This window comes from Python bivittatus, unplaced genomic scaffold, assembly GCF_059951505.1.
Source record: "Python bivittatus isolate LINGU-HERP-01145 unplaced genomic scaffold, Pbiv_v1 ctg000480_np1212, whole genome shotgun sequence".
Classification (NCBI taxonomy): Eukaryota; Metazoa; Chordata; class Lepidosauria; order Squamata; family Pythonidae; genus Python; species Python bivittatus.
Window position 1 is genome coordinate 16,039,630 of NW_028277075.1, and position 21,583 is coordinate 16,061,212.

The 21,583-nt window shown below is 38.5% G+C and overlaps 1 protein-coding gene across 5 annotated transcripts in view; it reads right to left on the bottom strand.

Moving 5' to 3' along the window:
* The window catches only part of NUBPL (NUBP iron-sulfur cluster assembly factor, mitochondrial), a 68,532-nt gene extending 48,134 nt beyond the window's left edge, over window positions 1–20,398 (bottom strand). The window contains exons 1-3 of one of the 5 annotated variants that reach the window (XM_007431314.4): window positions 19,196–19,427; window positions 18,794–18,941; window positions 13,793–13,827 (exon numbers count right to left, since the gene is read on the bottom strand). In XM_007431314.4, coding sequence (XP_007431376.1) covers window positions 13,793–13,827; window positions 18,794–18,941; window positions 19,196–19,258 — 246 coding nt within the window. In that variant the 5' untranslated portion in view covers window positions 19,259–19,427. Of the gene's footprint in view, window positions 1–4,370; window positions 4,434–13,792; window positions 13,828–18,793; window positions 18,942–19,195; window positions 19,428–20,053 lie in introns of those variants that run through there. The other 4 variants (XM_007431313.4, XM_025168612.2, XM_088145391.1 and 1 more) reach the window with 4 other exon arrangements.
* Window positions 20,399–21,583: the final 1,185 nt, after the last annotated feature.

Genomic DNA, 21,583 nt, shown 5'->3' on the forward strand with positions numbered 1-21,583 from the left:
ACAACTGGGGCTTTGCGCAATGGTGCTGGAGTGGCTGGCTGCGGTGTGGGACTTGAGGCAGTATTTCTCAGTGGCAGTAGCGACTCTTAGGCTGAAATAGAGGTTTGGGGGTGGTGGCAGCCGGCCTCTGAGACTGAAGGCCCCAGGCCTCTACTTCACCCCAGTCCCGGTGCTGCTGCCAATGAGTGCTGCTGTGCAGGGCAGCCAAAAGGGCACAGACCGGAGAGGGAGATAGGTGGGTGGAGGGAGCTGCAGCACCCTTGCAGTCGAAAGTGGGGATGGGCTGCCAAGTGCCTGAATTTTGATCATATGACTGCAGGGGTGTTGCAATGGCCATAACTTCGGGCAGAGGTTATAAGTCCATTTTTTCAGCACTGTTGTAATTTCAAACGGTTGCTGAACGAATGAATGGTCATAAGTCGAGGACTACCTTTATGGCAAACTAGATGCTCATTAAATCTAGTTTATAGCACAGGTCATAATCTGAAGAATTTTGAGTGCTGCTGCACAGAACCTGGCAACAGTGAATGCTGTAGCAGGGTTGGTATCTGAAAGCAACAGGGTGATATAAAATTGTTCTGGGCATCCTGGGTATTTATGCAGTAATGATGAGATGAGGCTAGTACAAATGTCTCTGTAGTACAGACACTGGAGAAGCACATGCTCTTTGTTCCTCTGTGTCCAGAGTGACAGGGGCATTATCTCTCTGGGTAAGGAATCTTTCCGTAGTGGCCTTCAAGGGGAGGAGAGGGCATGACATCATGCTACAGTAAAGGCCCTCCTGTGTTTAGGTACTTTGAGTTTAGTTAGGTATGCCATAGGGGAGGCAGAGTACCTGCTCGATTCATTGGTGTAAAGGTTGGGGTCCTGGCTAGAACCAATAGGTGTTCTGTGTCTGCTACATGCTGTCTAATAAGTGCTTTGGCTTGATCATATCCCATGCTGAGTAGAAGACTTGGAGAGAAGCCCAAGAATAAGATTTTAGTTGTCACTGCTTGTTTCCATGTGGATTGAAAATCATCATTCATAGTTAATGGGGCAAGGCCAAGGGGAATAAAAGACAGTCTGAGCCAATAGTTGAGTATGATCACCCGCACTCTAGTCTCCTCTTTCATGAAGCCTATGTCTAGTTGCAGGGTGACATTAGAGATACAATTAGGGCTGATTGCAGACATGGCAGAGCACAGGGTAACTTAATGTTATTGTTTAAAGAAAGGTTTTTCTTATAAGCAATAAATGCTTCTGAAAGTTAACTGATCTTATTCAACTTGCTATTTTCTGCCACACTAATTGTTTAGAAAACTAGAAAAATACAGGCATATTTGGGGTTAGGGGCAGAATTACCAGAAGGTGTTTGTTTTTGTTATAAAAGCATAACTGATCCTTCCTTTGTACTTATTTGAAGTACTACTGAAAAACATAGCAGTGCCAATTAGCAGCAACAAAAGCTGGTTATAATACAGAAACATTAAGTGTGGCAGACACATTGAGCTCCTGAGCAGCAACTTTCAATTTCAATTTAATTTGTGCAAGAGAGATTCACCTGGGTTATTGGAAGGAAATCGTTATTTGGATTATCTAATTTAGGTATTAGGTAGCATCAAATTGAAATCAGTTTTGGGAACAACTCTAAATTGGCATTTATAACTATAAATTGGTATATGCAAATATAAGGGAAACATTTGTCCTGTTGGTCTAAGGCCAGATCTTTTAAGCATCCAGCAACACTGGAGATGCTAATAAAAAAACAAACAAACTACAATTATTTTAATACTGAAGTAGCTGTCACAATCTCTGCAGATATTTTATTTTCAGAGATGGAAAATATAACAGGGCTGTTCCTAGTCATAAACAGTCACATTACAGTAAGGGGAAGGGTCTGCTCATTTGGATTAAACATGTTTTTCAGGTTTTTAAAGTATTAAAAGCCTGCAAATCTTGTTTGCTCAACAACACTGTGGAACAGAAAAACCCGTGTTTTTCTTGGGCGATGCCAAATCTATCATATTGTTCTCGTAACAGCAAAAGAACATTGCTTTACTTTAAAGTGTTACTCAGTCTATACCTCTGAAAGGAACAAGGTGGGTGATAATGTAAGCAATATTTAAAATAACCATAAAATACCCAAAGGAAAAATGATATGAATTAAAATAGTGCCAATCATAAAAGTCCAAATACACACAAAGACTATTTTACATCCCACCTGGAACAATACTGTACAGTGGCTAATCATTTTCTAAGAACCAGCAACTGTGACTCCTAAACAAGTTTTAAGGCTAAATATGTTGTTATTGTGTTTTATTCATTAAACCATGGATATATTCATGTTAGCTTAACACAGTGTTCAAACTCAACTAATACTGGTGCTTATCAAATCTTAGTTAGCAGAGCATTTCACCAAAAAGCCTCTACAGTTCTCTGTTCATGAGGCCAAATGACCTGAAGCAATGCCGCAAGTGATGAGAAAGCACGTGATGAGTAAAAACATGAAGATGTTCTTGATCACTGACTGTTAAGAGGTATATCTCAATTTCATAATTGCACAATCAATCAATATGTTTTCCCTGAAATTTTTGATGTAAAAGTCATTGGAAGACAGTACCATTTACTTAACCATGAAGATCAAAGCAAATATCTCCTTTAACATTTTTTTTAAAAAAATATGCTTCTTTATTATGCACAAAGCTATTTAACATCCCATTGGAGTTACTCTGACAGATTATGCTGTTTCATGTCTCCTACACGAAAGCCATAATTTAAGACTGAGAAGCCACATTTTTATGCCCGATTTCAAAGACTTCAACACTATTTTCAAACTCCTTTATTCTCAGACAAAACACATAATTTACCTGATTATGACAATTCATGACTCATTCCTTTTATCTGTATTTTCAGCTAATCAAACCCCTTCAAGTCATCACCCTAATGCATTATCCCCTAATTACTGCTTGAAAGATAAATATTTGCAGAACTGCCTACCTTGCACTCAAACCTAGTGAGCACTCTTTCTTCAATTTATAGGTTCTAACATTTTAATAGCAAAAAAAAGATTCTGGAATTGATTTAGAAATAAAGAACAGACTGAATCAAGCTTTGAACAAATCTTGAATGCGAGCTGGGAACTAACAATAAGCTTTGGAAAAATATCATTTTGCTATATTCTTTAAATCCTTAAGACAGGTGTGTAACTTTCATTGGGCAAAGGATTGTTATCAGCCTTTGAATAGCACACTAGAAGCTGCATCACAAATAAAACTGAGGTACTTTAAAAACCTGGCTAAACAAGTAATAATTTAATTAAATATAAATATTATTGCATGAGGTTTGCTGCTTGGACACTGGATTAGGAGACACAAAGAAGAGGTGGAGAGAAAGCCAGTGGCACAAATAGGGGAGAAGCAGCAGTAAATGCTGAAGATCAAATGTTAAAAAAGAATTAGTTATCTACTTATTTATGTTAACGATATAGTAAATTCAAAGTAAATCAACACATATGATTGGATATGTCCTCTGGTTATTCCATTGGTTGAATATTCTTAATATTTATTTATGCAATTTCTATAGCTGCCCATCTCAGTCCAGATGTGCTGGAATGTATCTACAAAGAAGAGGGTGATGTGAGAGATCGAGGCTATCAGGAAGGAGGGAGTGCATTCCAGGATGGGAAAGGAGACAAAAGCCAACACAGTCCACAGGAGGAGTGTGGGAAGAGAAAGAAGTTCAGGACAGCCACTCCCTAGAATCTCCCAGGGCATATCCACTAGTTGCAGTAGTATAGATTTAGTCTGGCAAGACTGATGTCAGGCCCAGCCCAAGAACAACGGTGAAACAGTCCAGTTGAGTAAAGTTCCTTTATTTGCTTACACCTTATAGACAGACCCTTGCAGCAGCTTTTTCTAAAATTAGAGAATTACAGCCAGAATTATGGAAACTTAAGTCCAACACTTCTAGAAAACATCAGAATGAGATTAGCTGATAATAGAGAAATCAGTATTTTTTCTCCTTGCCCCATTATATTGCCAACAAATAGTATTTCTTACTTGAAAAATAAAAACAAAAGAAAATCATGTAGTATGATACATTCCCTTCTTGGAGATAATATGCACTAAAATATTAGAGAACTAATATTTTAGCCTGCCTCTGATCTCTGCATTTGAAGTTAATTGCATACATTACTTTTTTTCACCCGTTTTCTTTTTCTATCACTAAGTCCTTTGCAAAACATTTAAGATTCGATATTCAAATCCCCTAGAGGCAGACAGACATCAAAATGAAGAGTATATATCAGCATATAATCTATTCAATACACTTTGATTCAGTAAAAATAAAACTATTTCAGTTATTTGTCAATTTGCAAGCCTGTATTATACCTAGATAATTCTTGGCCATGGAGCCTTTTACATTCTTTTAGTCTGTCTTCCCATTTCCAATTCCTTAAAAGAACTCTGCTTTAGGAAAGAGGTGTGTGCGCATGTTAAATTTATTTCATGATGTCATGACTGAAGTGCCATAGCAGATGAAACAGCAGAACACAAAATTTGGTTTGGTGAGCTCCCTCTGCTGGTTCCCTCAGCATTACACAGAATGCTTTATTGAAAATGGCCTTGTTTTGTCAGCAAAAGTACTGTATCCTGATTTTCTGATAATTTGGTAGAAGTTTTCCTTACTTTGTTCCTATTTTGAAAATGTAGGTTTTATATTATTATTCATATATATGCATAATATATGTGTACACATTAATGGTGATCATTCTTCAGTCTATATGTCTGAGTTCCATAAATTATTTGAGGGCAATTTATATCTCTGTTTCAAAAACCAATACACTGCAAAGGAATTAAATATTCTGCTATTACGATATGCAGAAGCAGAACATTGTTTTCAGGTATGCAGGGGTGCAAGCCTTAGAAAGGAGATTTGAGAGAATGTTATACAGGGAGTCATGGGGTTAAGAATGCCTGGGTTACAGATGACCTATAGTTAAGAATGGAGCCTATTGTAGTAAAATTCGAGTTAAATACACACGGATTTGATTTAAATACACAATGGTTCAAGTTCATTTCACAATACTACTTGTACAGTACTATATAATAATACTGTTCTGGCTTACATACAGATCTGACTTAAGGACAGACCTTGGGAATGGAACTCGTTCTTAAACTAGGGACTACCTGTACATGCACAAGTGTGACACTACTTTAACCTACAAAATTTGTTCAGCATCAATGTTCCTCTGTCAACGGTTGATGCAAAAGTTAACTTTAAGTGTCTATACCTCTTTCTTTTATACTTCATTATAAACTTCAAATAGTTCAAAAGACAGCACCTAAACTGCCAGCTGGAATTAACTGATGCAATCGTATCTTGTAGACAACTCTTTGCTGGGACAGCCGGAAAAGCAAAACATGCCTTGCAGTTGTTAAGCCCGCTCTAATGCTTTGAGGAGAGGTGCTTGATCATGACGATATGTTCTACAAAGTGTCCCTTTTTCATCCTTTGTCAGCCCTAATATTTACCTACATGTGCTCTGAAACCCGAGACCTTTCTCTAGTTGTTCCTGCCTAGTAGCTACAAGAGAATGGGATTTCTAATTAGTGGCACTCTGTCCATGGAATATTCTCAGGAGATGCTCAACTGGCAACTACAATGGCAATTCCCATTCCATTTTTCAAGCATTTAAAAAATGAAAAGGCGAAAAATTTGTAATGATATGAAGAGAAATCAGGGTATGGATTTATTGAGAATATTTTGCTTTTGGTTTTTATTACTTTACCTGCTGTTTTTATTATCACTGCTATTGTTTTTATTTTTTTATAACACTGCTGTTTTTGTTGTTTTTATTATTTGCTTTATTATTGATTGCTTATGTGCTATCATGTCAGTTAGTCAAGTTAGTGACCCCATATATAGACTTTCTCTAGGGTGATCTGTTCCCAACCTAGCTCTTCAGGTCTTCCACACACACACCTATTGCTTTGCTACTTGTCATTTTATTCTCTTTTCTTCTACCATTATCATCATTATACACTTCTAGAGAAGAGCCTTCTCTAGAGTTAGGCCTTTGCACAATGTGTTCAAAATATGATATTTTGAGCCTGGCCATTTGGTCCTTAAGTGAGAATTCTGGACTGATCTGTTCTACGATCCATTAGTTTGTTTTCTTGGCCATCCATGGTAATCTCAAGAGCTTTCTCTACTATCAAATTTCAAAAGTGTCAATACTCTTTCTATCTTACTTCTCCAAAGTTCAACTTTTGCTTCAATAGAGTGTCACAGGGAAAACCACTGTCTGCATGGTTCTGAACTTTGTAGGTATAGAAATAACATGGCATCTGAATATATTTTTCAAGGCTTCACTGCTCCTCTACCAAGTGCTACTCTGTGGTGTATTTCTTGACTGCATAATATTCCTTTATTGTTAATAGTTGATTCTAAAAGGAAGAAGCAATCCACCACTTCAATATCTTCATTGTTAATTCTAAGGCTGGTTGCTGTATCTGTTGTTATTAGCTCAGTCTTCTTTATGCTGAATCTTAGTCCCATTTTTCCACTCTGCTCCTTGACTTCATTTCTAGAGCTTGTAGATGATTTGCATTTTCAGGTATCACAGTAGCATCATCAGCATAGTGCAGGTCATGGGTGTTTCTTTCTCCAATTTTAAAACCACATTTTTTCTCCTGTTCCAGCTCCCCTTACTATATACTCAGCATATAGGCTGAATAAGTAAGTAGAGAATATACACTCATGTCTCACTCTTTCACCAACCTGAAACCACACAGTTTTGCCATGCTCTGTATTGTGGCTTCCTGTCCTGCATATAGGTTTCTCCTGAGGATAGTGAGATAATTCTGGCATTCCTTAAGGACATTCCATAGCTTTACATGGTTGACACAATTAAATGCCTTTCTATAATTAATGAAGCACAAATTAACTAACTTCTTTTTGGCATACTTTGGCTTTCCCAATTATCCAGCATATATCAGCAATAATGCTGCTTATTCCTCACCCTTTTTTAAAACCAGCTTGAACATCTGGCATCTCCCTTTCCATGTAGGATTCTAATCTGCACTGGATGATCCTAAGCATTATCTTCTTAGCATGTGAAATTAAAAATATTGTATAATAATTTGCATACTCTGTCTTCTTTATTTGTACGTAGATTGACTTTTTCCAATCTGTTGGCTACTGTATTGGTCTCCAGATTTGTTAGCATAGTTCTTTACAACCTTTACCGATTTTTCTGCTGTTTGTCATATTTCTTTAGATACTACATCAGTTCCAACAGCCTTCTAACTTGGTAATAATCAGAGTGCTCATCCAATTTAATTCACCAGAGGTTCTAGTAAATGTGCAGTACAGGTAGTCCCCAGTTTAAGAATGAGTTCCGTTCCCAAGGTCTGTCCTTAAGTTAAATTTGTATCTAAGCTGGAACAGTATTATTGTATAATACCCTATAAGTAGTATTGTGAAATTAACTCAAACCAATGTATATTTACCTTGAATCATTATGTACTTAATTTGAATTTTGCTACAATAGGCTCCATTCTTAACTATGGGTTGTCTATAGCCCGGGTGTTCTTAACCCGGGGACTACCTATATCTTCTAAGGTATCTTGGTTGTCAACATCTCTACTGTACAGAATTTCAGTATATTCTTTCCATCTCTGATTTTCTTTGAATCAGTTACTATCTGTCCATTAGTGTCCTTTAGCATATCAATCTGAAGCTGGACTGTTCTTCTAAATTCAGGGATCTTTTAGAATACTTTCCTTGTTTTTTTTGTCTGTTACCATCTTCAATGCCTTTACAGAAGTCAATGTAATATAATTTCTTATCTCTTTTAACAGCTTTCTGAAATTCTTTGTTAAGTTCCTTCTTGAGATATTTGTCTTTCTTGGCTTTGGCTTCTCTTCTCTTATTGGTAATTTCCAGTGTTCTAATAACAACCTGTTTGATTAGATTTCACAGTTCCTCTAGTTTCCAATCAGTGAGGTTCAGGATTTCAAAGCAATTCTTGGCATTGATCTTGAAAATGGTAGGTTTATCTTCATGATCGTATTGTGGAAACTGGTTAGTTCTGTTCTTTCTGTTTAGCTTGACTTGGAACTTGCACATGAGCTGTTCTACAGATAGCCCCCAGCCACATCTTTGCTGCTTTAACTGGGCTCTTCCACCTTTTGTACAATAATATAATCAAGCTTTCTGTGTGCTCCATCTGGTGAAGTCCCTGAATATAGGCTCATTTTGGTTGTGTGAAAAATGTGTTAGCAATGAAGAAATCATTTAATTGGCAGAAAATAACTCATTTCCTGCTTCATTTCAGTCCAACTTCATTTTCTTTACTATTTCTAATTTCTAAATGTGGCATTCCAATCTCCAGCCAGAATCAGTATATGTTTGATTTCAGATTGAACTTGAACATAAAACCCGTCAATCTCCTCTTCTACACCAGTACAGAGCATAAACTTGGATAATCATCACATTAAAGGGTTGTCCACAAAGTCTAATTGAGATTGTCAATGACTGCATTGTATCCAAGTGCTATCTTTGGTATATCCTTCCTTATTATGAAACAATGCCCTTCCTTCTTCATACTTCGTGTTCTGAGTAGTGAACAGTATGATCTTCTGAGCAAAAGTGTCCAATTCCAGTCCATTTCATTTTGCTGCTGAACATTCAATGTGTAGTTGATTCATTTCATCTTTCACTGTATTGAAGTTTCCCCATGTACATACTTTTTATTTCCACATTCCCACTATAATTCTGTCTTTGTAACTTTACATTTTCTTTTCCTGCATGGCAACATCAGGAAGTTGACATCTCAAAGCCTATAACCTACCCAAATCATGAAATACTATTACAGGTAGTCCTTGACTTATGACCACAATTGGGACCAGAACTTCCATCGCTGGAATCAATGCAGTTGTTAAGTGAGTCACACACAATTTTATGACCTTTTTTTCCGTGTTCATTAACCAAATCACCACTGTCGTTAAGCAAATCACATGGTTGTTAAGTAAATCCAGGTTTCCCCATTGATTTTGCTTGTCAGAAGCTCCCTGAAAAGGCTGCAAATGGTGATCACATGACCCTGGGAGGCTGCAATCATTATAAATACATACTGGTTGCCAAGCACCCGAATTTTGATCATGTGACCATGGGGATATTGCAACAGTTATAAGTGTGAGGACCAGTCGTAAGTCACTTTTTTCAGCACTGTCATAACTTCCGATGGTTGTTAAACGATTGGTCATAAGTCAAGGACTACCTGTAGTACTCTGAAAGTTCCTCAGCAGTAACTCATTAGCAAGTTGAATGCCATGTGACCTGAGACACCAATCATCTGGCACATTATTATCAATCATTTTATTTTGATTATCCAAGTGATTTTCTTGGTAAAATACAAAAGTGGTTATCATTGCCTTCTCCTGCCACAAGATGAAATGACGACTTTGCACTGTCACTAAGGTGATATCCACCTCCCGCATCTTCCTATATTGCTGCTGTTCCTATATAATATAGATACCTTGCTTTAGCTGGGCAGCTGGGATGACCTTTAGGTCTTGGGTGACCTTGCTGGGAGTGTATACTCTTGGTATAGAGTCCTAGCATTCTTTGCTTATCTCTCCCAGGACTGCCATCCCTCCTCCCCCATAATGAAGCAGCAGAGCAGGACTTGGGGAGGGGTATTATTACAATTGTTTGCATTTTTATAACTTTGCTGTTTTTATTGGTTTTATTATTTGCCTTTTTTAAATATAGTCATGCACTGCTTCAAAACACTGAAGCAGCTGAAATATAAATAAATAGCCCAGTGGACAAAACAGTGTACTCACTTAATTGGCTCCTTATTTATTTTTATTTTATTTGTGCCCCTTTTTTCTATTCATGCAAGGTGTGCTAACTGCAAATTAACAACTATCCTTCCTTACTTTCACCACTGAATAGATTATTCACTTTTGCTGTAATTCATACAAAACTGATGGTTAGTATCACAGCTTTCCTTGATAAAAGCAATTTTTAAAGAAACTCCCCCCGCATGGTGACAGCATAAGCACAGTTTCTCAACTGGATCTGTGCCACCCTTAGTCACACACAGCTGGTGTTTCCTCACTAAAACACCCTCTTCATAAACAAGAAATCTTGATGTATTGTAGTTGGTTTCTATTAATTTGAATTGCTTCTGCTACAATAAATTGTCTGTAGTTATTCTGTTTTCATTAAATACTCAACCTAGCATGAATGCTTGTCAGCCTGGCAGAAGAGCCTAGAACTCTTTAGAGGTTTCCTAGGGGAGCAGACCTGGCTACTGCCATTTGAAAGGTTTTTTTAAAAAACTTCTACTCTCAGACAAATTGAGCAAGCAGCTCAGAAGGAAGATAGTACAGTAATGCCTGCTGTCTTCAGAGCAAAGCAGCAAAGATTTAGAAATCTTGGTATGATCTTAAAAGTTTTCATACTCTGCCACTCATTAACTAAATTAGCTGTAACCACTTGATAACTCCAAGTTATTATGTTTCTAGAGAACCAGGACAGGCTTTAAAAACTGAAGGTCATGAATTTTAGGTTTCTGACTACTGCTTTGTTACTAGATCAGAATTTTCTGTTAATTGACTTAACTTAAAGTAAAAAAATAGTCATATGCATAATCTTGCATAGTTCTTTTCTGACAATATACTTGTAAACACAAGAAAAGGAACTAAAGTATTACATTCATACACACCATGTTATACTAGCAATATCAACTGACCTAGAGGAAGAAATATATGCTATATTGGTACTATAATGCACACTATATTCTCTCATTGCATCTTATAGATCTAGAATGTAACCCTAAAATTAAACTTACACATTTAACAATAACAGTATTTAGGCATCTATGCATCTCAAATCACAAAATTTCTTTAATGCTGGCTTGTAACTGCATTCTACATTATACCTAGATATTACTTCCCAGGATTTTGAAATTACAATCTATTGATGCAGATTAAAAATTGTATTTTCCTTTTTTACCATCATACCATGCTGGCAGTTCATATTCACTTTGCAATCAACTGCTATTCTAAGTTCTTTTTCACAAATTCCAAACCAGGTATTCCCCATCCTGATCTGTGCATCTGATTTTTGTTTCCTTAAGAGAGTAAGGAAGATGCCCTTGATGGAGATATGCAGGAACCAGGGGCTGAAGCGTTTTTTAAGTCCAGAACTACGAAATAACATTCTGGAGGAGCCTAGGCAGATATCTCCATAATTCATTGAACTATAAGGAAGAGGAGGAGGAGGAGGAACAGTACAATCAACTTGCAAGATTCTGTTATTATAGCCAATCTCAATAAAAGTAGCTTTAGCCTTCCTGTGAAGTTGATTTCTTGGTCTGGTCTATCTAATGGGGCTGACATTTTTCTTCAAGTGAAGAATTCCACATTTTGAATTTGGGGGGGAGGTGTTTAGAAAGTATCAGCTATCCCTCCCAACTGTGTGTCCTTTGCAAATCTGACCAGTAATAACACCTCTTCATCTAAGTTTTTGTAAAATATTGACACGTACAGGGACCAGGACTAAATTTTGTGGTATCTCACTCAGTATCTCTCTTCAGATGATGAACAGTCTCTGGGTATGAATTTGGAGCCAGCTATGTATCCATCTACAGGTAGTACCAGTTACAACAGCACTGAATGAGGAGACTTATGACTGGTCTTTGTAGTTGTGGCTATCGCTGCATCCCCATGGTTATGTGATCACGATTCGGGCACTTGGCAATCAGCTCGCAATTATGACGGTTGCAGCATTCCACAGTCACTTGATCGACTTTTGCAATCTTCACTGCTGGCTTTTGACAAGCAAAATCAACAGGGAAGCTGGCAGGAAGTTGCAAATGGTGATCACATGACATTGTGCCTAATGACTGCGCTGGATTTGCTTAATGATGGCAACTGGAACTGCTGCAACTGCCATCGTAAGTTGATGTGGTCACGTGATGCCACGCTTTATGACCACATCTCTTAGTGATGGAGTTGCCAGTCCCAATTACTGTTGTTAAACAAGGACTACCTGTATGTGCAAAACGGAATATTCTAATTCCAGAAAGGACCACTCCAACTGTTCCAAAAGTGGCCCAGTTTCACAATGGGCCTTCTCATATACAGTGGTACCTCTAGTTACGAACTTAATCCGTTCCGTGACTCTGGTTGCAACTCGAGTTGGTCTCAAGTCGAGGTAAAGTTTCCCATAAAGTTCAATGTAAATACAGTTAATCCATTCTGCCCTCTGAATTTGGTCGTACCACGAGGCAAATTTCCCCATAAGGTTCAATGTAAATACGGCTAATCCGCCCTCCGAATTTGGTCGCACCCCGAGGTAAATTTCCCCCATAAGATTCAGTGTAAATACGGCTAAACAGTTCTGAAACATATGCATTTTATTTTTAAACCTCAAAAACATGAAAAAAAAAAAGTACAGTACAGCACAGTATGAAGAGGGAGAATGGGGTGGGGAGGCAGTTATTGTTTGGAGGGAGAGTCCCCCTCCAAAGGGACATCGGGGAGATCTCCTTCAGGGGTTTCCTCTCTTCTTTGCCTCTTAGCTGCAGGCTCAGTTCTGGGGAAAAACCTGTCTAAAGTCAGTTGCCAGCCTACTCTGCATTTTCTTTGGAGCCATGCTGACAAGCACACCTTCCAAACACCACAAAACACACCACAAGCCTCACCGAACGTCTCTTTGCTACCGCGATCTCGCCCACAGGAAGCCACGACTGCATGGCAGCAGGGAAAATGGCTGCGGATCCGGTTCGTAACTTGAGGCAGAGTTTGCAAGTCGAGGTAAATTTTTGGGGCCGGAGCTGGTCGTATCTCCAAAAATTCGTAAGGAGGGGCGTTCGTAACTAGAGGTACCACTGTACAACCTTCCATGATGGAATGTGTCAGATACTCCTAGTCAAAATCTGCTATGAAAAGTCAAACATTTATTTCATTTTGTAAATAAATCAGTTTATGTATCACCCACTTTTTAATGGCACAGGGAGCCTTACAAAGATGCAATAAGAGCATCTATAAAAAAATATATAAAAAGCATAATAGCTAAAAACAAAAATTAAAAAAAAAAATTAAATCATTCCATTCATTTCTAAGTGTTACAAATATTCATAATTTTAGAAATATTGTTAGACACACTGGGGTCTCTCAGCCTAAACTCCCTTATCAGTAGCACTGGAATAAAAAAAAAAAGCAGGTTTACTAATAATTAATAAAAGTTTATTAAACGTGCCTGAGGTAGGTTGACTACTGGAAGTACAAGATAGTACAATATAGCCAAATGTTTCAGTTATAAGAAGACATGCATAAAAATACAGATATAGTAAGCACTTCCACCGAGCTCTGTGAACATTATCCTAAGAGTGATATTCAAGTCAAATATACCAGGAAATACAGTATATGCATGCATCAAATCCGAAAATTAAATCTTAACTCTAAGAATAAAATTTTATTGTTCCCATCAGTGATTATACTAAACCAGTGCACTTCATAGTAGATATGCAACAGATATTAATATTGCAATTAAAAATATTTCAATTAAAATAATAATTTCCACATTTTCTTCAGCATTTTTATCCAAAGGATCCTGGAGGGGAAAATAACTTATCCTTTACTATATTTTCTAAAACTACCTACTGAAACCACAGTACTGCTGCCTCTTCCCCTTAGACCCCCCCCCCCGGCAACTGGTTTAAATCTATCCCTAAAGAGCCATTAGTAAGATATCTATTAATACCTGAAACAATTCTTCAATAGTCACTTACCGGCTCATTTACTGCCAATGCAAGGGCTACATTTACTGAAAAAAGGAGAAAAAGAATTTAGCAAAATTCTTGCAGCATTAACTTCAAATGTTCAATCAGCTGAAAGAAGGAATGTTTCTAAACTCCTGAGCTGTAATTTAAAAAAAAAATTCTGGGCAATAAATCACTGAATTGTAATTAATCCAATCTACAGCCAATAGTGCTGAAAATAATACCTTGGAAACCATAATCTGTATACAGGTAGTCCTTGGTTAACAACCACAATAGGGACTAGAAAATTGGTCGGTAAGTGGGATGGTCATTAAGCTAGTTACCACATGACCAGACCTGATTTTATGACCATTTTTATGAAGGTCATTAAGCGAATTGCTGCAGTTATGTGAATCACGTGGTCGTTAAACAAATCCAGTTTCCCCAATGGACAGTTTTTGCCAGAATTCACTTAATAATGTGATTTGCTTAACAACCACGGTGATTCACTTAATGGCCATTGTAAAAAAGGTCACAATTGCAATTACATGATCGTGGGGGGGTGCGACAGTTTGCAACGGTTGTAAGTGCAAGTACAGGTTGTAAAGCACTTTTCCAAGGCCATCGTAACTTCGAACCGTTGTTAAACAAACCATCATTAAGTGAGGACTACCTGTACTTTAAGTCTGTGATGGACAACATGCTATGTCACCTGAAGACTACATGGGGTCTTGATCCCTATTTATTTATTGAAAGAGAGCTTCAAATCAATCAATTCTCATGGTGATTTGCAACAATTCAATAAAACATACAAATAATAATTAACATAACCAAAATATAAGTCAAAGATTAAGCACAATAATTTGAAATTAAAAAATGGTGGCAATTCACTAGTCATTCTATTGAAGAATTCCAATTTAAGTACCTTTCCAAAAGTTAAGACGGATGATGATGTGAATCTTAATTCTAGGCGAGTCTATTTTGTAAAGCAGGAGCAATGACTGAGAAACAGCGCCTCCTAGCCTACATTCCCCTTACTTTACAAAAAGTGGGATATAACCCAAAGCTTCTCCCAGGAAGTACATACCAGGCAGGATGATTCAGATGGGTGAAGGCAGTCCTACAGGGACCTGGGGCCACGCCAGGCTTCATAAGTTAAAACCAGCACTTTTGATTGCACCTGGATACCTACTAGCAACTAATGCAAGGCCTGGAGCCCCTGCCAACAACTGGACTACTGCATTTTGTACCAATTTCAGTTTCTGGTGGTCTTTAAAGGCAGCCATTTGTAAAGTGCATTGCAGTAATATAGTTAGGAAGTGAGGAGATGAGATAAGGTTGCAAGAACTTTGCAATCCAAATAACACACTAGCACACTAGCCGAAACTGGACAAAAGTCCTTCTACCCAACTCCAGTAAGTATTTAAAAAAAGTTCATTTCAAAATAGTATTCTAATAAATAATGTTGTTGACAGTTCACTGAACCCTTGTGCAACTGCTAAGAAAAAGAAGCAGGTGGAAAGGCGATTTGCAAGCTCAATAATACTCAAAAGTCCAAGCTCAACAGAAAATTGTGCTAATCCCCTTTTGGGGTATCCTGACCACAATTTGAGAATTTCTACTTGTAGATTAGGCTGATATGTAAACCCAACCACTGTGCTTTATTAACTATGATTTATTTATTAGGTGTAAACCCAGACACTTTTATAACATGGGGTGAATCAAGCTACTGTGTATGAGATAGAGGACAGTTAGTTTTGGGGTCTAAAAATAGAAAATCAAAATAATTTATCTTAAATAATAGCAGAAACCTTTAAGTAATACTTATCTCACTCCCCAACGCCACTATTTACTTCTTCACCCTAAGATGTGAATCAGCCAACAGCCCCTGCTTCCTAAACCTTTCCTTGAAAAACAAGGGGGGTTTTTAGAAACAAAAAACTAAGTTAGGAAAAGGACAAAGGAAAAAGTATTTGGAATAAAAAAGCTGGAACTCTGAAGAGTTTAGTGGTATAATGAAACTGGAGGAGGCAACCGCTGGCAATGAAGAAGCAAACTTACTAGCTGTAAGCCTTTAAGCCACTGGAATGTTAGAAAGACATTATGGAAATGGGCTTGGGACTTTGCTTGTCTGTCCATCAGCGTAATAACTCTCTGAGAACAGAACAGGGCCAAATTTGGTGTGGGGGAAGAAGTCAGCAAAAAAAGATTTGATTAGAAAATTGGTCAAATCCATCTGAAAGTTGCAGAGAAAAACATTCCTTTTTTTGACAAATTATTTTATTAAAGATTATAATTTACAACAATAAAAACTAATGCAAACTAAAAAAATAAAAGAAAAAAGAAAACAATAGAAGGTGCAAGAAAGGAAAAAAGAGAAGGAAAAATAGAAAAGAAAAAATAAGAATATAATAAAGAAAAAGAAAATATACAGAAGTGATTTCCTTCATCATAAGTATAAACAATTTTAGTAACTTATCACCTTCTCTTAAAATACCACAAATGATCTTTCCCATATCTCAAATCTTATCAATAAACAAATCCATAAAACATTGTCATTTCAGTCCCGGTGTCAGAAAAAGTCCATTAAGAGTTACCAGAGGTAACAGCATATCTATTTTAAACTTGATCAAATAAACCAACTTTATATTCCTTCCTTTTACTTCTAACAATCTTGATCTTTAGTCCCTTCAAATAACGTCCTAGACATTATTTGTTCTTTTCATTTTTTTCTTTATCCCTTCTCACAAAATTCTTCAAAGCTTTAACAAGCCTCTTTTTGTAAATCCAATATAGGAAACTTATCCAGGTCTGGTTTGTTATTTGTATATCCCTTTTAAATATTAAGACATCAGCCAGTTTCTTTTGTATGTCCACTGTAATATCTTCATCCATTAGAAGATAATATATGTAGCTCAGGGTTGAACTGTGGAATCCTTGGGGTTCTCTGAGCTTGGCTGTTTTCTTGCAAATGTTTCATTACCAGGCCAGGTAACATCTTCAGTTCATGTTATACTTGTAGCTTGTCATTTGTAAATGCACTTTCAAATCAGCCTCAATCTTGTCAGGTAAAACTTGTTCCTCTTCCATAACATCTTTTAAACACTTGATCACTACTTGAAACACTATCTATAGAAGCAGACACTGTTAAAATTAACTTCAGGGTCCATTGTTCAAAAATGCCCTTCAGTATGTCCAGTGTTAAAATATTTTGCTTCATTCTGTATTTTAAGTCAAATTTAAGTGTTCTTCTCCTTTAACTGTAATCTTTAGATCCTTCTAGTTCCCTCTAATGTCCAATTTTTAAAGTCTTATTGTGCTTTTTAAAAAGAATTCAAAACAAAAGCATTTTCCCATGAGAAGGATTTTTTATAATTAATTCAAAATCTTATTTCAAATTTATCTGGACCCTTAATTCATTTGTAACTTTCCAAAATCAAAGTTTTAATCACTCTTTTGCTGTTTACTCCCCCCACAAAAATTTTAAGTCCTTAAACTTGTATTTAAAATCTCTTTCACTAAGGCTTGAAGGAAACTGTCAAGCCCAGCCCAAGAACATTGGTGAAACAGTCCAGTTGAGTTAAGTTCCTTTATTTGCTTACACCTTATAGACAGAATCTTGCCAGACTAAATCTATACTACTGCAACAAGTGGAGATTCTAGGGAGTGGCTATCCTGAACTTCTTTCGCTTCCCATGCTTCTCCTGTGGACTGTGTTGTCTTTTGTCTCCTTTCCCTTCCTGCACCCCCTACTTCCTGATAGCCTTGATCTCTGCTTCTACCCCCCACATCACCCTCTTCTTCATAGATAAATTCCATCACAGAAATTCACCCAGTGTTTTCAGACTTGTCGATCCAAAGGTTCCTAATAGCTGAAAAGCAATTAACAAACAATTTCCGAAAGTGTTTAGAGAAGAAAGTATGTGAACTTAAAGTGTCCTTTCACAGGTGCTGATCGCGGTTTGAGCAAGATGGCTATTCCCTGGTCTCCCAGAGCTCTAAACCTGCTGGAGACCACTGTTTTGCAATCTCGCAAGGAGCACCTGTCTGGAGCACTTGTGGGAGATCTCAAGTCCTCTTCCTGTCCTGAGAGAAATTACAAAGAGCTGGTCTACTCACTGGCTCTTCATTCCACTGTGGTCATCAGCTCCACTTTTCGCGGAGCTGTCTCCAGTTTGCTCAGAAGTCTTGCAGAGAAAAACATTCCTGAAAAGATTTTCCCAATGCATTTCTATGGGAAAGACGGTTGGGCAGCAGATCAGAATGCTGCTGACTCCTCCATTTTCAGCCCCCCTTGTCCTTTCCTTACTGATCACATGACACAAAGCAGAACATACACAGCTCACCTTGTGCTTCCCCATGAACACATGCAGACATAGAATGCAACACAGGAAGAGAAGAGACACCCCTCCTGTGCACAGACACAACATGCATGCATTCACTCTTGTTGGACCCTCACTGATATATACTCTCACACACAAGAAAGTCATATGCGTCCACTCTGATCAGTCTCTGGAAAGAAAAGCACACAGACGCACATGCCACCTTAAGGCCTCCTATGGCACTGTTGATAAAAGGGCTGGAAAGGCTGCCTGGAAAGCAACATTCCAAAACCTATCACTGGAGGGGAAAGAAGAAACTGAATTCTTTTCATCCAGGGCACTCTTTATCTGCAGTCTGACCCTAAATCTCTCTGTCTCCTTCTTAATTTTTAGGCCAGGAAATGAGGCAAGTTAGAGAAGGCAAACTGTTTGCTGGGCGTTTGGTGGTCAATAGCCCAACACACCTGGCAGATGGACTGTTGGATAACACACAAAAAATCTTCTGCTTAGGGACAGAACATCTTAATTAGCCTTAAAAAACTACTCCCTTTGATAATGCTATTCCTATATCATTCGCTGCCTTGAGTTATTATAAAAAAAAGGTGGGATATAAAATATAATGACAACAAGAACAACGAATGCATGCATTATAAATTGTTAAGCACAGATATGCAGGAATCACATATCGAATATAACATGAACGACTTACCAGCCGTTGTGGACTTTCCTACGCCCCCTTTACCAGAAGCTACAAGCAACACTTGCTTAACTCCTTCAATCGGCTTTTGCTTCGGAAGCCCTCTAGCCATGATCTTGATACGCTTGTCTTGGAGGACACCATCCTTTGTATTTGATGACTTGAGGGGGGGGGAAAAAGGGAAGAACGTACACATTCAAAGGCTTGATTTAAGCACTGCAGTTCGCTGATTTGAAAAAATAACAACAACCTAGGAAGGTCTCTCATCTCACAGCTGATTGTCTGTTATTCTTGAATCTCTTAGAATTCCACAATATTGCTACACACTCATTGCTGTTGCGTATGATAGCAAGCCAAGTTCAGTATCACGCTTACGAAATAAAGCGAGGCAAGGACTGAGAATTAAAAGCCTACCATTTTTTTCAAATTTACCGCCGCTAGGTTTAGCAGCCTTACGGAGAAGAGACTGCCAACCATTTATCTTGTTTGAAATCCCCTTCACTATAACAGGAGTTATTCTCGAGTAGCTCCCCTGCAGTTTTCTACGAAGGAAACTACAGTATACAATTCAACACTCAGATGAACCTGGCTGCTACTAGTTAAAACAATAGAGCTGCACTCTGTCAGAGAGGCACCTGCCCTAAGTCTTACAGGAAATGAAGAGAACCAAACCGGAAGGGTCTCCTGTGAGAACCAATACCAGGCACTTCCAGGCCCCAGTTCTTGTTAAATCACTTCCGGGAGAATGAAGATAGAACGGTACTTCTGATTTTCATCTCGAGGGACTATAGAGTAGAGGTTATTGGATAGAACGGCACTTGCAAGGTGCAGAGGGAGCTACAGTCAACATGCTTGGAACGTTTCTCTCGCTTTACTGCGCTTCATTTAATGTAGTGTTTCTCAACCTTGGCAACTCAGCATGCTAGCTGGGGAATTCTGGGAGTTGAAGTCCACACATCTTAAAGTTGCCAACCTTTAGAAACACTGGTTTAATGGGTTGTTTACTTCCTTACTGGAAGGGTCTTGAATCTTTTAAGGACTGCGAGGGCAAAAGACTGTTAACCTTTTCCAGCTCTTCCCATCGCACAACTACAGCTGTGGAAGGATGCATACAAGAAACTGCCTCTGCAGTAAGGGTGGAGACTTCCCCCACCAGATCTTTTGAGAATTAGGAAAGCAAACCTCGCGAGCGCCCAGTAGGCACGCTTAAGACACAGGCGGGACACAGAACGAGAGTGCCCAGTCATTCAAACCTTTTAGTGCATCGCTCACCTGAAAACGGACGGAGTAAAATGCGTTCACTGCTTCTACCCAACGGGGTTGGAGCCGCTGTGAGATTGTTCCCCGTACGCAGCTCCGCTGGAAGATGGCAATTCCTAGCGCTGAAGTAAGAGCGCCAGCCGCCCGTCTCATTTCCTCCCAGACATACGCTTGTGCTGTGCTTAGCTAAACCTCAGATCAGCCCCTTTCTTGAAAAGTAAGCCATCGGATCCAGGAGAGGGGTATTCTTCCGGCGGCAAGATCCTTTCTTTTCCCTGGTTAGTTCACCTCAGCGTTTGCGCGTAAAGGTAAACTAACTAAATTTCATTGGGTTCCTGCAAGCGCTGGGAACTAATGTCAGCTGGGCACTTCTAGGCGATGAGCGCCTCAGGAGTGCCCACCAGTGCCAATAAGTGGTAATTAAAGTAACACTGCAAGGGATGCAGCCCCCAATATTATTAATTTCTAAAACACCCTGCTATTCATGGCACCAGTTTTACTTTTAAACTGCCTTTTAAACTGTTCAGTTCTTGCTTTTTCATCCATCCCATCTTCTCCCCTCACTCACACAAAGAGCAAGTGACTCATAACTACTGAGTTAGTTTACCCAAGAAAGGAAATACATTTTAAAAAATGGTTGGAAGTAGTGCCTGCCCCTTAGGCTGCTTGGATGTAAAAGATGGAGTAAGAAACACTTAATAAATTTCTCTCTATAGTACATGACTATTAAATATAGCTCTTTCATAGTCCTGTTTTTCCCACAGTAGCTAGGTCAAAGTTTGAAAAAACTATACCCCAAATGAAGTTCCCAAAAGTTTGGGTTGCAGTCAATTTTTTTGACTCCCATTAGAAAACAAGCAAAACCCCTTTTTCAGCCTCCCACTACCAGGGTGCTCTACCAGGCCTCCCCCATTCTAGATCTAATACAACCCATGACACTTGTTGTTCTGAACAGGCTACACATCTTTACTTTCTTGCTTTCAGAACCTAAAATTGAGAACAGCTTTATTCTACTACTTGCATCAGGTGATAACCATAAACAACTACAACCAGATTTACAAGATACTCAAGTACCTTGACACAACAGTAGCTATTGAGCTCAGTGGGAATGCATCCCCACCCAAAGTTCTCTGAGGCTTCCTTGGAGAATGCAATCTCTCCCTGGCACTCAATACCACACAGGCCCTTTTTTGAAATCCAATACATTTTAAACCCCAAATATGCATGTCAACAACCTTGCAAATATCTCCTGAAACAGGTTTCTTCTCCCCTTCTCTTGGCTCTTGCTTCAATTCCTCTTGTACCTCCTCCTGGTTCCAGGGATCTGCTCCTCCAGCCCTCACACAAAAGGCTCTCTTGGCCTCAACCTTCTCTCCAGCTGGATTGATTCCCTTCCTGGGTGGAACTTACCCACCTATCTTGAGCCCAAGCTGGAGGCAGGCATGTCAATGGGATACAGAGGGGAGAAAGCCTTTTATCTCTTACTGTCAAGCAGCCTCTCTCTCCTCTCCTAACTGGAACCTTTGTCTTATCTCCCTTTTG